Source organism: Microcaecilia unicolor, chromosome 8 (genome assembly GCF_901765095.1).
Source record: "Microcaecilia unicolor chromosome 8, aMicUni1.1, whole genome shotgun sequence".
NCBI lineage: Eukaryota > Metazoa > Chordata > Amphibia > Gymnophiona > Siphonopidae > Microcaecilia > Microcaecilia unicolor.
In genome coordinates this window covers 220,438,385-220,452,826 of record NC_044038.1, presented here as the reverse complement: position 1 = coordinate 220,452,826, position 14,442 = coordinate 220,438,385, and the positions used below count along the sequence as shown (strand labels likewise).

Here is a 14,442-nt window from a genome sequence, read left to right as displayed (position 1 = left end):
AGGTGCCTCCTTACAGAATTGCTCCCAATATGCAATGGGACTGGCAGACAAAAGAGCAGCAGAACAGCTTTAAAACAATTTGCTGTTCTGCTTTTCACTCTTGGATTTTCTAATGGTGCTTCATTTGAGCACCCAACTGCAGACTTAATGTAGTCGATCTTTACCCTCAGGGCTAGATTCTATATATAGTGTGAAAAAATCTGTGCAGTAAAAAAATATGCCTAGGAGTATTCTCTAAGGTATGCCTAAATTTTATAGAATCAGATTACATTTCCGCCCGGTATATAGAATATGCCGAGTGCCTCTCCACGCGACCAAATTCAATCAAATCCATTTTGGCCTAAATTAGGCACGGAGCAGGTGTATTCTATAATAATGTGAGTAGATTTTCGAAAAACCCACAAGCTGCCCATCCCATGCCCATAACTATGCGCCCTTTTCAACTATGCAACTTGGAATTTACGCACATCATATTACAGAATACACGTAGCGACTTGTGTGCGTAAATCTTCATGCCAATTAGTGCTGATTGCTTGTTAACATCCAATTAAGTGATTAGCTAGTTAACCAATTAAGTTACACACACTGTTATAGAATACGCTTCAATTTCTACCCGGAAATTAAGGTGCAGTACATAGAATTTGGGGGTAAGTGTTTGACATGTATGATTAGTACCACATCTGTAGTGAGCACCTACCTCTGCTATGGTATTTCCAGTTGTATTTTTAGAAAGGTCATTGTATATTTCTGTCATTGTCCCTTTTATTGCATCCATGATCTGAAAAAGAAAAACTGGTGTCTTTTCTCCGATACAAGGTATAAAGTCAGGAATTATACTGCCAGGTAAAAAAAGAAAAAAATCTTCTGTACATTCTCTACATCCCATGCACATTTTCAAATACCTGTAGCATTATTTTCAAACATAAAAATCAGATCTTACTGGAAATCTCTTCCAAGTCAATAGCAATTTTCAAAAGCCATTTAAGCAGATAAAATGGCTATTTAGGCAAACTGGCTTTTTGAACACTGTCCACCTCCCCTGTAGGGAAACATATGTGCACCTGTACCTGTGCTCAGTGGAGGCTTTCTCAGGGCAAAGACTGGATGGGAATGCAATTACCCATGCTGCTTTGAAGGACAATGCACTCCAAAAACAGGACCAAATTTCTGCAGGTCTTTTCCCCTTCGGCACATTTCAAAGGGAAAGTACGTACATACCTTTCCTTTATGGGGGTACAAAAAAATTTTGCAGAGAAAAATACTTTTGATTTTTGCAACTAACTGCAAAAATTTTAAATCGACTCCCTTGACTCTTTCTTTTTGCCTCAAAATAAGATGCTGTAGTCTACAGCTTCTTTCCTAATGAATTCTGCTCTAGGTCAAAAGACAACAGTACTGGCTGGAATAATCTCCCTGTCTCCTCAGCTCGAAACCTTGGGGTCATCTTTGACTCTTCTCTCTCCTTCTCTGCTCATATCCAGCAGATTGCCAAGACCTGTCGTTTCTTTCTTTACAACATCCGTAAAATCCGCCCCTTTCTTTCCGAGCATTCTACCAAAACCCTCATCCACACCCTTGTCACCTCTCGTTTAGACTACTGCAATCTGCTTCTTGCTGGCCTCCCACTTAGTCACCTCTCCCCTCTCCAGTGGGTTCAAAACTCTGCTGCCCGTCTCATCTTCCGCCAGGGTCGCTACTCATACTACCCCCCTCTCCACAAGACCCTTCACTGGCTCCCTATCCGTTTTCGCATCCTGTTCAAACTTCTTCTACTAACCTATAAATGTACTCACTCTGCTGCTCCCCAGTATCTCTCCACACTCGTCCTTCCCTACACCCCTTCCCGTGCACTCCGCTCCATGGATAAATCCTTCTTATCTGTTCCCTTCTCCACTACTGCCAACTCCAGATTTCGCGCCTTCTGTCTCGCTGCACCCTATGCCTGGAATAAACTTCCTGAGTCCCTACGTCTTGCCCCATCCTTGGCCACCTTTAAATCTAGACTGAAAGCCCACCTCTTTAACATTGCTTTTGACTCGTAACCACTTGTAACCACTCGCCTCCACCTACCCTCCTCTCTTCCTTCCCGTTCACATTAAATGATTTGATCAGTTTATTTATTTTTTGTCTATTAGATTGTAAGCTCTTTGAGCAGGGACTGTCTTTCTTCTATGTTTGTGCAGTGCTGCATACGCCTTGTAGCGCTATAGAAATGCTAAACAGTAGTAGTAGCAGTAATAATAATGGTGGTGTACTCCAAAAGGAGCTGTGTTTTCTTGATTTGAAGATTTTCATATTTTTAAACAAACAAAAAGGAAATTCCAAAGTGTTTGGTATTTAACCACACTAAAGTCTTCAATAGACCTAGCTTTCCACTATATTTTGGGGTAAGGACAACTATGTTGCACAACCGCTCATAAAATACACTATTTTCCAATCTTTCACTCTTCTATAAAAACCAAAATTTTATTATCTATTTCATTAGAAATATGAATTGTACAGATATGCAAGAGGTCTGTGCAATCACAGGAAATCAACTATATTGAGAAAACACAATAAAAAGAAAGAGGCTCTCTTGCATCATGGGAGCAGTTAAATGTATTTGAGATAGACTTCCATAGCAGTTTAGCCAATATGTAGTCAAGTGGCCTACCAAAGTCATAATGCGAGCTGCGAGTGCAAAGTTTAGAAACTTAGACTCGGATCCAAGAACGTGAGGGTTGGTTCTGTGGCATCTCCTCAAATCTGATAAGCACAGGTCAGTGTAACTGAAAGCTCGGAACATACTGTACATGGAAATTCTGTTGCGCCATCGATCTGTTCCGTTCGAGCTTAGAACTTACCATGGCCATAAATGAACGATTCGAGAATATTAACACGTTACCCAAGGTATCAAAATACAGGAGGCGGCAGTCCTTGGGAACTTACTTTGCTGGTGTACTTGGCAATATCTGCGGCAGCATCAGCAGAAGCACTTGCTATTGGCAAGTCTGTAGTAATTGGAGTAGACAAGGTGGTCACAGATCCTGAACTGGTAACCATGGAAATGGGTTGAGTGCTCGTAACCAAAGTAATCGTGGAGGTCGACGTGCTCTGTGTGATCTCCTTCTGTTGTACAGCTAGAAGCAGAAATACAATTGTTGGTAATATAAAATGCTTCAAATTAAATGCCAGATTTTTCCCTAAACAATGTCTACTTTCTCTGGACCTTTTTTTTTTTTTTTTTAAATTATTATTATTCAAAAAAAATATTTTGCAAACAATGATCCACTTTATTAATACAGTATTTCTGCAAATTACTCTTTAAAACTGAAATCTGGGAAAACAATTTGCCATGAATCGTCACCTGAAGTGGAAGCTAAAGCGAGTGAAACCTTATTTCCCAAGAGGAGTATTTTGCAATCTGGTCAGATCGTTAGTCCTAAACCGGCTAGATTACTGCAATGGCATATATACAGGGTGCACAGGCGTACTCCTAAAGAAGCTACAAACCGTACAACACACGGCAGCTCGACTCATCTATGGAGTATCAAAGTTCACCAGTTCCAGACCACTTCGCGAGAAGTTGCACTGGCTACCTGTACAGGAGCGAATAACTTTCAAAAGCTGTACCCTTGTCCACAAATTCTCTATGGAGCAGCCCCAGCGTACATGGATGCTCTTCTCCACCTATCATCAAGAAACTCACACAGAACTGCCCGTTCTTACTTAAACCTCCATTACCCAGCGTGTTCTAGACTCAAATATAAAACCATGTATGCTTCCACCTTTTCCTATGTCAGTACTCGCTTGTGGAATGCACTACCCAGATCAGTGAAAACGGTTCAGGATCACCTGACTTTTAGGAAGTCACTTAAGACCTACTTATTTGGGCAAGCATACCCTAAAGATCCTGCCCTGCCTCACTGACCACAGGACACTGCTCTAAAGGACTGACCCATTTCTTTACCCTTACCTCTCCACCCCACTTATTCCTTCCCATTTATTGTATTCGCCTATTTGTTATTTAAATGTTGTAGGCCTTATTGAGCCTACCAGCGGTGGGGAAATTGTGGGATACAAGTGCTGTAAAATAAATAAAAATAAATAAATATACTAGGAAGCAGGAGATCCGAGTTCACACCCTGATTCTGCTAATGACACTTATTGTAGCCAGGGACACATCATGCTCTCCCTTCACCACGAGTACCACTTAGATAGTAGGCTCTCTGGAGCAGGGACTTTTATATATGTCCAGTCACAAAGTACCCTGAAACCAATATCTTTAATAAAGATGACACTCCTAATATATTCACATCTTGACCACCCATTAAGTCTTAAGTCAAGACTTCTTACAAATATTCACTCTTGCATTAACAAGCCCAAAGTCATCTGCTTGATGACTTCATGGATAACTGGCAGTATAATTTACATAATTTTAAACCCATTACAGGGGTATCAGCCAACCTGATGTTTTCATGAAAGAAAGAGAGATACCATGTGGATATTACATATAAGTAACCAACCAATTATAGCACTGCAAGTTATTCAGCTCAGGTAAAGTGCAAATTGAGCAGCCTCGCCCTGTGAAATAGCCACAATATCACCAGCTTTATTTTAAATCACCCTGGACTAACATTACCTGAGACTTGTTACAAGCTATCTCATTGACAGCAAGCTGGTAGGGCTTTTGTCTCATACTAGAAAGCTGTGATGTGCTTTGTGACACAGGAGTCAAGTCCTGCCTACTATGTGGAACGGGTAGACATGAATCGCTTGGTTACTCTTTCTAAAAATACTAGAACTAGGAGGCACGTGATGAAGCTACAAATTAGTAAATTTAAAACGAACCAGCGAAAATGTTTCTTCATTCAAAGTGTAATTAAACTCTGGAATTTGTTGCCAGAGAATGTAGTAAAAGCAGTTAGCTTAGCAGGGTTTAAAAAAAGGTTTGACTGGCTTCCTAAAGGAAATGTCCATAGACCATTATTAAAATGGACTTGGGAGAAAATCTACTGCTTATTTCTAGGAAAAGCAGCATAAAATGTATTGCACTTTTTGGGGATCTTGACAGGTAATTGTGACCTGGATTGACCACTGTTAGAAACAGGATGCTGGGCTTAATTTTGGGTGATTTTAACCCTGAGGCTGATCTGGGAACCCAAACCTTTTTGCTAGCAATGGAGACATTACGACAGAAACAAATAGACTCTATTGCTACTCATGAAAAGAACAGTCTCTGGATTTGATTTTTCTATCACTTCAGCTTGATGTGTCATCTGCTCTCTCAACATAACAAATTAAACCAATACTTTGATCTGATCATTATCTGTTGTCTTTTGTGATAGGTCGTAGTTTGGGGACGATTAATCATATGAATGAATGAGCATCACAGTAACTTCCATTAACATTTATTAACCACCACTTTGTGATATTATCAAAGGGTTTGTACTATATATCACTTCTATGGTGGAGGGAATAGACCAGCTGCATGGCTGAATTGTCATGGGCTAGTAATCAATTTGCACAAAATCGTGGCATTAATATCATTATAGGAAGCTATATTATGGAGAACTTTAGTGTAACTAAATGATGTGGTACTTTCGCCGAGTGTGGAGGTGAAATATTAGGGCGTTACCTTGTTCTGATTACGCCAACTCAATTTTAGTTGGCCTCTCCAAGTCTGCTCTTAAGTCCTTCCAGTTGGTACAGAACTCTGCTGCCAAGATAATCCCTGACCTCAACGGCTTCCAATCAGCTATCAAAGATGATGCAGAAAGCTGTCTATGGGCCTTTAGCCCCTTCAGCCATATGTCTGTCAGACCCATACATCTTGTCTACATATTTACGCAGTACTATCAGAGATGTATGTAAAGATTAGTGAAAATTTTTTTCAGCTGTAGCTCCTATCATTTGGAATTCCCTAGTGCCAGATATAAAGGGTATGAGAAATTTTCTCTTGATATTTTTGTTCGTGCATGCATTTAACTGCGGTTTTGTCTTTTGGCTGCATGTATGTTTTATGTCTGACATTAATTGTAGAAATTTACTGCAACCCACCAAGGACAACATGGATCGTGTGGGACATCAAGTTTTAAATAACCACTCCTTGCCCAGATCACAAAGTGATTAGATTTATTTGCCCTCCCACTTACCCTGTCAACTTCTCCTGGGGTTTTGGTTCAACATCCTGCCAATCCCCCTTCTCTACAATGGCTAAGCGTTCTTTTTATTTCCTATTCCTCTTACCCTACAGCATCGAGTTACTGGCCTCAAGGGTTCCACTCCACCCATGACTCATGACTCTCCAAGGTCCCTCATTCCCTGTGGATCTGTTCTATATGCTACATGGGACAAAGTATGAGAGCATAATTTGTTCACATAATTAAACAATTCTAAAACTCTGGTACTCTGCTACCGCCCTCAACATTCCCCCCCAAGTACCAAAAGTAGCCGACTAGAGATACCACCCCATCCATTCCTCTCGGTATTACACACAGACAACACACGTTACAAGCATCACAATCTTAAAAACTAAATAATACTTCAACCTTTTAACATGTTTACAGCTCATGCAAACCAGTGACTAGAAAGAACTGAAAAAAAGAATCTATAAATTAAGAGACTTTTCCTATGGCCTAGTGCTCCAGTCTTGGTCCAGTCATGAGCTGAATACCTTTAACGGCTTGTCTTGTCTGATATCTTGTTCCTGGGGAAGACTGAGGTGGTGTGGGTGGAGGGGGCGGTGGTTGTTGTTGCTGCTGCTGCTGCTGCTGCTGTGTTTGCTGTTGTGTTTGCTGCTGCTGCTGCCTCTGGACCTTCTGCATGTGCCACTTTTGAGAGGATGTTTGAAATTTTGTTGACGAATTCCATACTACTCGTTGCACAGCAGGTACCGTTTCCTTAGGTAGCAGGGGCCTCTGTTTTTTCACAGGACTGCTAGTGGGTGCCACTGGAGCAGGAACAGTAGCCACGGCAGCAGTAGCCACTGTAACACAAGCTGTCGGGGTTTGTACAGCAGACCGGGTAAGCAACGGAGTCTCGGGTGGAGGCTGGCTGCTTGCGCTGGTTGTAGGTGGAGTTTTCCCAACAGCTACGTAAACACAATATTTAACACAAATCTATTATTTACCTGATAATCGCCACCAATAATTTTCAAATAATCTGTATAAAAAGTGAAGGTATAGGATACTAACGGTGGTGGTGCATGAGTTCTATGCTTCAGATAGCAACTATTTGGAAGATGAACACATTCTTATCTAATCATTCAAAGGGCAATTTTCAAAATATTTTATCCAGAATAACTAAGTGGTTACCTGGAAAAAAAAAAATCAAAGGCTGAAAACGGAACTCTTCCTCTGTGGGTTAAGAACTCACACCACGTCACAGTGTAAAAAAAAAAAGTGGAGGTGGTAAACCAGATCGAACATGTCTGACAGAGGAGTAAAGAATAAAGCTAAAAATTTTTATTTTTTAGCTGCTTATATACTTGAGAAGTTTTGATAGGGTGTATTAATAAGAGGACTTTTTTGAACCAATGGATGAAAAAGAATTAGCTTGCTATTATATTTGAGAAGGGCTTAATTTCTGAGATCCTTTTTCTCCTCAATTATTTAGGGCATCGTGAGAAACTAGTGAGAAGTTATATTGAAGACATATTTTGGTGGCATCTACATTAGTGCAAAGTACTTTATACATCTTTGGCTACCTCTTATTGGCTTAGATGAACGTTTGTATTTATCGAAATACCCATTACTGTGGATAAAGAACTTTTACCCAAGGAAATGGTTTTTAAAATTATCCTCCCTCTGAGTACCTGCTACTGTCGTCAGCCCACACAGTGGCAAATGATTCATTTTAAGTACTGGAGCAGGAAGTCCATATCTTAGATACTGAATTGCATAAATGACTCATTTATCTTCCTTACCAGAATCACCATCACCTCCCATTATTGTGGCTCAATGTCAAAAGCTTCTATTTCCAAGGAAAAAAATGCAACCTGCTGATCAGGAACTCCAGAACTGCTCTGTTTTAGTGGTGCAATATTCACAACCATGCATGTTTTTGCTTTGAAAGACATCTAGGGGAAAAAGTATCCCCCAAACCTGCACTTGCCTTTTCCCTGAAAAAACATATAGTCTTGACAATGCATTATGAGGACCTTTTAAAAAAGTGCGGCAAACTTTTGCACTTACGTTCTATAAAGGGGCATCTAGACACAGCATGGTGAGCACCTAATCTACAACAGCATCTGGGTGCTCGGATTCTATTAAATGATACTGGTATAAACCCATATCAGTCCACCTATAATCAGCAGGCGCTCTCATGTATGCCAGACTGATGGCAGGCGTAGATGGGCACACCTAAGTGTCGTGAGCAATGTAAACAACTGGCAGTATTCTCTAAGTGAAGCGTGTAACTGGGAGGTGTTCACATCCTGCCCATAATTACACGTGTCCTTATAGCAGGGGTTTTCAGCCCAGTCCTCAGGGCACACCCAGCCAATTTCAGGATATCCCCATTGAATTCAATGGGGATATCCTCAAAACTGAACTGGCTGGGTGTACCCCGAGGACTGGGTTGAAAATCTCTATAGAATAGCGCTTAGCGTTCTTATGCATTTAAGTGTCAATTAGCCCTGTAGTTAAGTTAGCAAATTGTGCATAAGTGCAGGTGACAAGTTCTAGAACTGCCCTTCATGTGTCATAAAAAACAACAAGTCAAACGATCTGCAAACTCCAACGTGGAAAATAATCAGCAGATCAATATAACATGTAAAGATTTTATTAATGATACCATGAGGGGCATAATTGAACGAAAACGCCTATCTCCATGGGCGTTTATCTCCGAGAACGGGTCCGTGAAGGGGTGGACCGAACCGTATTTTGGGAAAAAATAGACGCCCATGTTTTATTCAACAATGTGTGAGCTGGGCGTTTTTGTTTTTCAGCGATAATGGAAAATGAAAGCGCCCAGCTCAAAAACGAATAAATCCAAGACATTTATTCGTGGGAGGGGCCAGGATTCGTAGTGCACTGGTCCCCCTCACATGCCAGGACATCAACCGGGCACCCTAGGGGGCACTTTTACAAAACCAAAAAAACAGGTAAAAGAGCTCCCAGGTGCATAGCACCCTTCCCTTGTGTGTTGAGCCCCCCAAATCCCCCTCAAAACCCACTGCCCACAAGTCTACACCATTACTATAGCCCTAAGGGGTGAAGGGGGGCACCTACATGTGGGTACAGTGGGTTTGGGGGGGTTGGACTAATAAGCATTAAGCAGCACAATTGTAACAGGTAGGGGGGATGGGCCTGGGTCCACCTGCCTGAAGTCCACTGCACCCCCTAACAACTGCTCCAGGGACCTGCATACTGCTGCCAGGGAGCTGGGTATGACATTTGAGGGTGAAAAAAAAAAGTTGTGAAACATCATTTTTTTGTGGTGGGAGGGGGTTAGTGACCACTGGGGGAGTCAGGGGAGGTCATCCCCGATTCCCTCCAGTGGTCATCTGGTCATTTAGGGCACTTTTTGGGGCCTTATTCGTGAAAAAACAGGGTCCAGGAAAAGTGTCCTAAATTCTAGCTAAAAACACATACTTTTTTCCCCCATTATCGGTGAAATGCGCCCATCTTTGTTCGGCAGATAACCACGCCCAGTTCCGCCTTCGCCACACCTCTGACACGCCCCATCAACTTTGTCCGCATCCGCGACGGAGTGCAGTTGAAAACGTCCAAAAATCGGCTTTCGATTATACCGCTTTATTTGTTTTTGTGAGATAAACGTCCATCTCCCGATTTAGGTCGGAACTTGGGCGTTTTTCTCGTTCGATTATAAGCAGGCATGTATCAGAGAATTGCCCAAAAGGGCTGCATCAGGGGCTAAAATAGGCAAACACATAAAAGTACAAGTATAAAATAATATAAAAAGAATTATAGTAATATAATATATAATAAAAAAATATAAACAAAAACAATCCTCATAATATAAAAATGTAAATAACATTGATAAATATGACAATATAACAAATATATCACTAATCAAAAAACATTTATCATCAAGAGAACCATACCCACTTACAAAACTAAACAAAAAATATATGCATAAGGTTGCTTTTATCAACACGTCTTGAATTTAACTATATCCCATTAGAGACACTTATACAAACATGTACATATAAATATAGAACATAAACACTAAATACATAAAATATTATATTGTATCATATCAAATAAAAATATATATGTAATAAAAATCATATTATATGATAAAAACCATAATATTGTATGATAAAAATAGGACACTTACCCAGAATGAGAACCTTCTGTTAGGGACAACTAATAAAAATTAAAAAATTAATATTAAAAAATATAAAAATATATATAAATCAGAACATAAAATATATAAAATAAAAATGAAAAATAAAAAATATAAAATAAACCAGAGAACAAAGTAAAAACTGGACTAATTTAGAAATCGAATACTCACAAAAGAAAAAACAGCACATTCAGCAAGTCCCTAAATAAATACAAGACAAAGAGTTACTCTCCATTTCCAAGTGATTCGTCTTGTATAAAGTGCAATCCTATATGCCTTTCTCAATTATTATATAATGCAATACTCTATTCACCTTATAGAGAGTTCACCAGCTACCATGCATTATGACATGGTTTGATGACGCTGCGCCCCAAAATAAAGATAGAACAGTATGAAAACTATAATCAAAATTACACTTACTGTTGTGTGTAATCACCAAGGGACGCTCCGCTAATAATATTGAAAAACACGCGCCAAAAAAATATAAAATAATAAAATAGTAAAATTTAAAAAATAAAAATTAACCGTAAAAGCATATAATATATATATTATATGCTTTTACGATTATTTTTTATTTTTTTTAAATTTTATATTATATTTTTTTGCGCATTTTTTTCAACTTTCACCGGGTATTGACGTATATGAGAACTCTATGCAACTTCCGTCGTCTTTTCCATTATTATTAGCAGAGCGTCCCTTGGTGATTAGACACACAACAGTAAGTGTAATTTTGATTGTAGTTTTCATACTGTTCTATCTTTAATTTGGGGCGCAGCGTCATCAAACCATATGATAATGCATGGTAGCTGGTGAATTCTCAATAAGGCGAATAGAGTATTGCATTATATAATAATTGAGAAAGGCATATAGGATCGCACCTTATACAAGATGAATCACTTGGGAATGGAGAGTAACTCTTTGTCTTGCATTTATTTAGGGACTTGCTGAATGTGCTGGTTTTTCTTTTATGAGTATTGTGAGTATTCGATTTCTAAATTAGTCCAGTTTTTACTTTGTTCTCTGGTTTATTTTATATATTATTCTGATATATTTTTATATTTTTTAATATTAATTTTTTAATATATTTTTTTTATTAGTTGTCCCTAACAGAAGGTTCTCATTCTAGGTACGTGTCCTATTTTTATCATACAATATTTTGTTTTTATCATATGATATTTATTACATATTTTTATATATTTTTGTTATTTGCTTGTTATGATACAATATGATTATATTTTATGTTTTTTGTGGTTATGCTCTATATTTATATGTACATGTTTGTACAAGTGTCTCTAATGGGATATAGTTAAATTCAAGACATGTGTTGATAAAAGCAACCGTATGCATATATTTTCTTTGTTTAGTTTTGTAAGTGGGTATGGTGACGTGGTGAATGGTTCTCTTGATAATGAATGTTTTTTCATTAGTGATATATTTGTTATATTTATTGTCATATTTATCAATGTTTACATTTTTATATTATGAGGATTATTTATGTTCATATTGTTGGGTTTTTTTTTTATTACATATGATATATTACTATAATTCTTTTTATATTATTTTATACGTGTAATTTTATGTGTTTGTCTATTTTAGCCCCTGACGCAGCCCCTTTGGGCGAAACACAGCCTGTGTCGGGCAATTCTCTGGTACATGGTATCATTAATAAAATCTTTACATGTTATATTGATCTGCTGGTTTATTTTCCACCTTCACGTGTCATTACTGCATGGTAAGTACAAAGCCTGTGCAGAAACTGAGGTATAACCAGCGTGTTCCCCACAGTTATCGCACAGAAAAAAGTCTTTACCAAAAGAATCACAAAGATCAATCAATAATAAAATTTAACAGACCTTTTAGAAGCAAACAGTGTAGAAGAGGGTTCAAATCCCTCAGAACACTACAAAAGATTAAAAATCTTCAGTAAATATGTTAAAGTCTCTCAGCGTGTATTTTTTTCTAGTTATATTTGCTCTCAGGACTCACCACCTGCCCCAATTAATAAGGAAATACAACTTTTTGTCTGTCCTTTATCTACACAAAATGTTAAAGAGCAATATATAAAATATGCATCAATTATAGATTAGTGGTGCACAAACCAGATCCTCCACTATCCAATTGAATTTTTTAAATGTCCTTAATAAATAGGCATGAAAACTACTTGCATGCCATCAGAAGCAGGACGTGCAAATCTCTCAGGAATTTTCTTAAAATCCAACTGCTAGGCGGTGTAGGGCTGAGCAAAGCCAGTGATAGGCAGACTTCTATGGTCTGTGCCCTCATCGTGGCTGGACAGACTCAGTTTCAGAAGTTGTGTGTGTGTGTGTATATATATATATATATACACACACACACATATACACACACACACATATGGGCAAACTGGATGGACCATACAGGTCTATCTGCCATCATCTACTATGTTACTTTATTATAGGTTACTATAGTTTGAGCACCACTGGGTATAATGTAAAACTATGGGCATAATGCAGTACACATTTTTTCTATAGGCACAAAATGGGAGAAAAATAAACTTGAATATGTTGGTCCATATGTAATACATTCGCCTCAGCAGGAACTTAAACTAATTCAGAATGTGTTGACTATCTTTATAGATATCAACTACCATGTGCCGTTATTGTTTGCATGTACTAATGGGCTTCACATCACAGCTCTGATGAAATTACAAATGTGCACTGGAAAACCAGAGGGAAAAAAAGTGAAACCAGAATACAAGCATACCCTCAGGTGGTTTAGCTGGCGGTTCCTTTGGCTCCTTCTTGTTTTTACGCCCTTCACGTCCAGGGTGGTCTTCTCCTAGGTCTATAACAAGTTCACTTTCTGAATCGGAGTCCAGCCCTAGGCGCACAGTCGGCGAGTCTGTGTCATCTTTACCTTTCAGTTTCTCTTTTGCAGGGTGTGGCATACTTTTCACCTTTTCCGAAACCTCCTTTTCTCTGCTTGTGTTGGTCTTTTCTTTGTCCAGTGCTTCAGCATTTTCCTCTTGTGGAGGCGTGCTCTTTCCTTCCTCTTTAATATCCACCTGAACAGGTTGCTTGGGCTTCTTTTTGACAGATGAGGGTTCTTTCTCTGTTTTACTGCCTTCTTTCTCTTCGCCGTCTTCTTGTTCGTTCTTTGACTTTTGCTCCTCCTCACTTACGTATTCACTATCGCTAGTGTCCGATTTTTCGGATTCCTCAGAGTCACTGTGCTCTGCAGCAGTATAGGCATCCTCTGAGATCTCATTTATTCCTGTATGTAGAAAACCCAAACGGAGAAGTCAGCAATCTAAGAGGACAGACTTCTACTTTTGAACACGGAAGTACAGGACCGTTCAACTTTGCTATCATTTATAACTATGACAGACAAGCTTGCATCATACCCTGTTTCATGGCAGCAGTTTACAAATGGAACACATTTTTCAGTTTTTAATTACAGAGACAAAACATACATTAATATGATGATCAATCTATCCATGGTAAATTGCAGCAGAAAAGAGAATTTGTCCAACCCGTCTGCCTGGTTATTTCTGTTTTACACTGCTAAGGATATTTTCCATCTTCTGGTGAGATAGGAAGTCACCCCTTATCCACGACAGTTTTTAACTGAAATAAATCCAATGTTTAAGATCTTTCCTGGAAGATACGCATCTTCAATTGATTATTCAATCTATAGTATTGCCACTTATGGATTATTGTAAATTACATTGCTAGGGTTACCTTTAAGGTAGCTGTATAGAATCCAAGTCTTGCAGAAAGCCGCAGCAAAATAAGTGTTAGGAGGTGGGCCTATAGATCATGCTACACCTTACCTGATTAAGCTTCATTGGCTTCTAGTAGAGGAGATTGGCTTCTAGTGAAAGCCAGGACTGAGTTCAAATTACTCATTTTGAGGTTTGTTTGTTTTTTTTAAAGATCTTGCACTGTCTTTGCCCTACCTATCTAATGGGCTGTATTTATTTATTAAATCCATCCTCGTGCTCATTTGTTAAGCTAAGACTTGCGATACTTAGCATAAAACAATACAGATTAACAAACTAAAAATTGGACAATTATGGGTAAAGGTCCTACTCTTTGGAATCTTATCCATTGAAGTGAGATCCTTATGAAATTATTTGTGTTTTAGATGTGCAGTGAAGACAAGACTTCT

General features: G+C 38.8%; 1 protein-coding gene across 1 annotated transcript in view; it reads right to left on the bottom strand.

Annotated features, from left to right (window-relative positions):
• LOC115475673 (protein kinase C-binding protein 1-like) overlaps window positions 1–14,442 on the bottom strand; it is a 147,291-nt gene that overhangs the window by 25,507 nt on the left and 107,342 nt on the right. The window contains exons 15-18 of the mRNA XM_030211593.1: window positions 13,036–13,545; window positions 6,656–7,072; window positions 2,929–3,119; window positions 698–778 (exon numbers count right to left, since the gene is read on the bottom strand). Of these exons, the coding sequence (XP_030067453.1) occupies window positions 698–778; window positions 2,929–3,119; window positions 6,656–7,072; window positions 13,036–13,545 (1,199 nt within the window). The remainder of the gene's footprint in view (window positions 1–697; window positions 779–2,928; window positions 3,120–6,655; window positions 7,073–13,035; window positions 13,546–14,442) is intronic.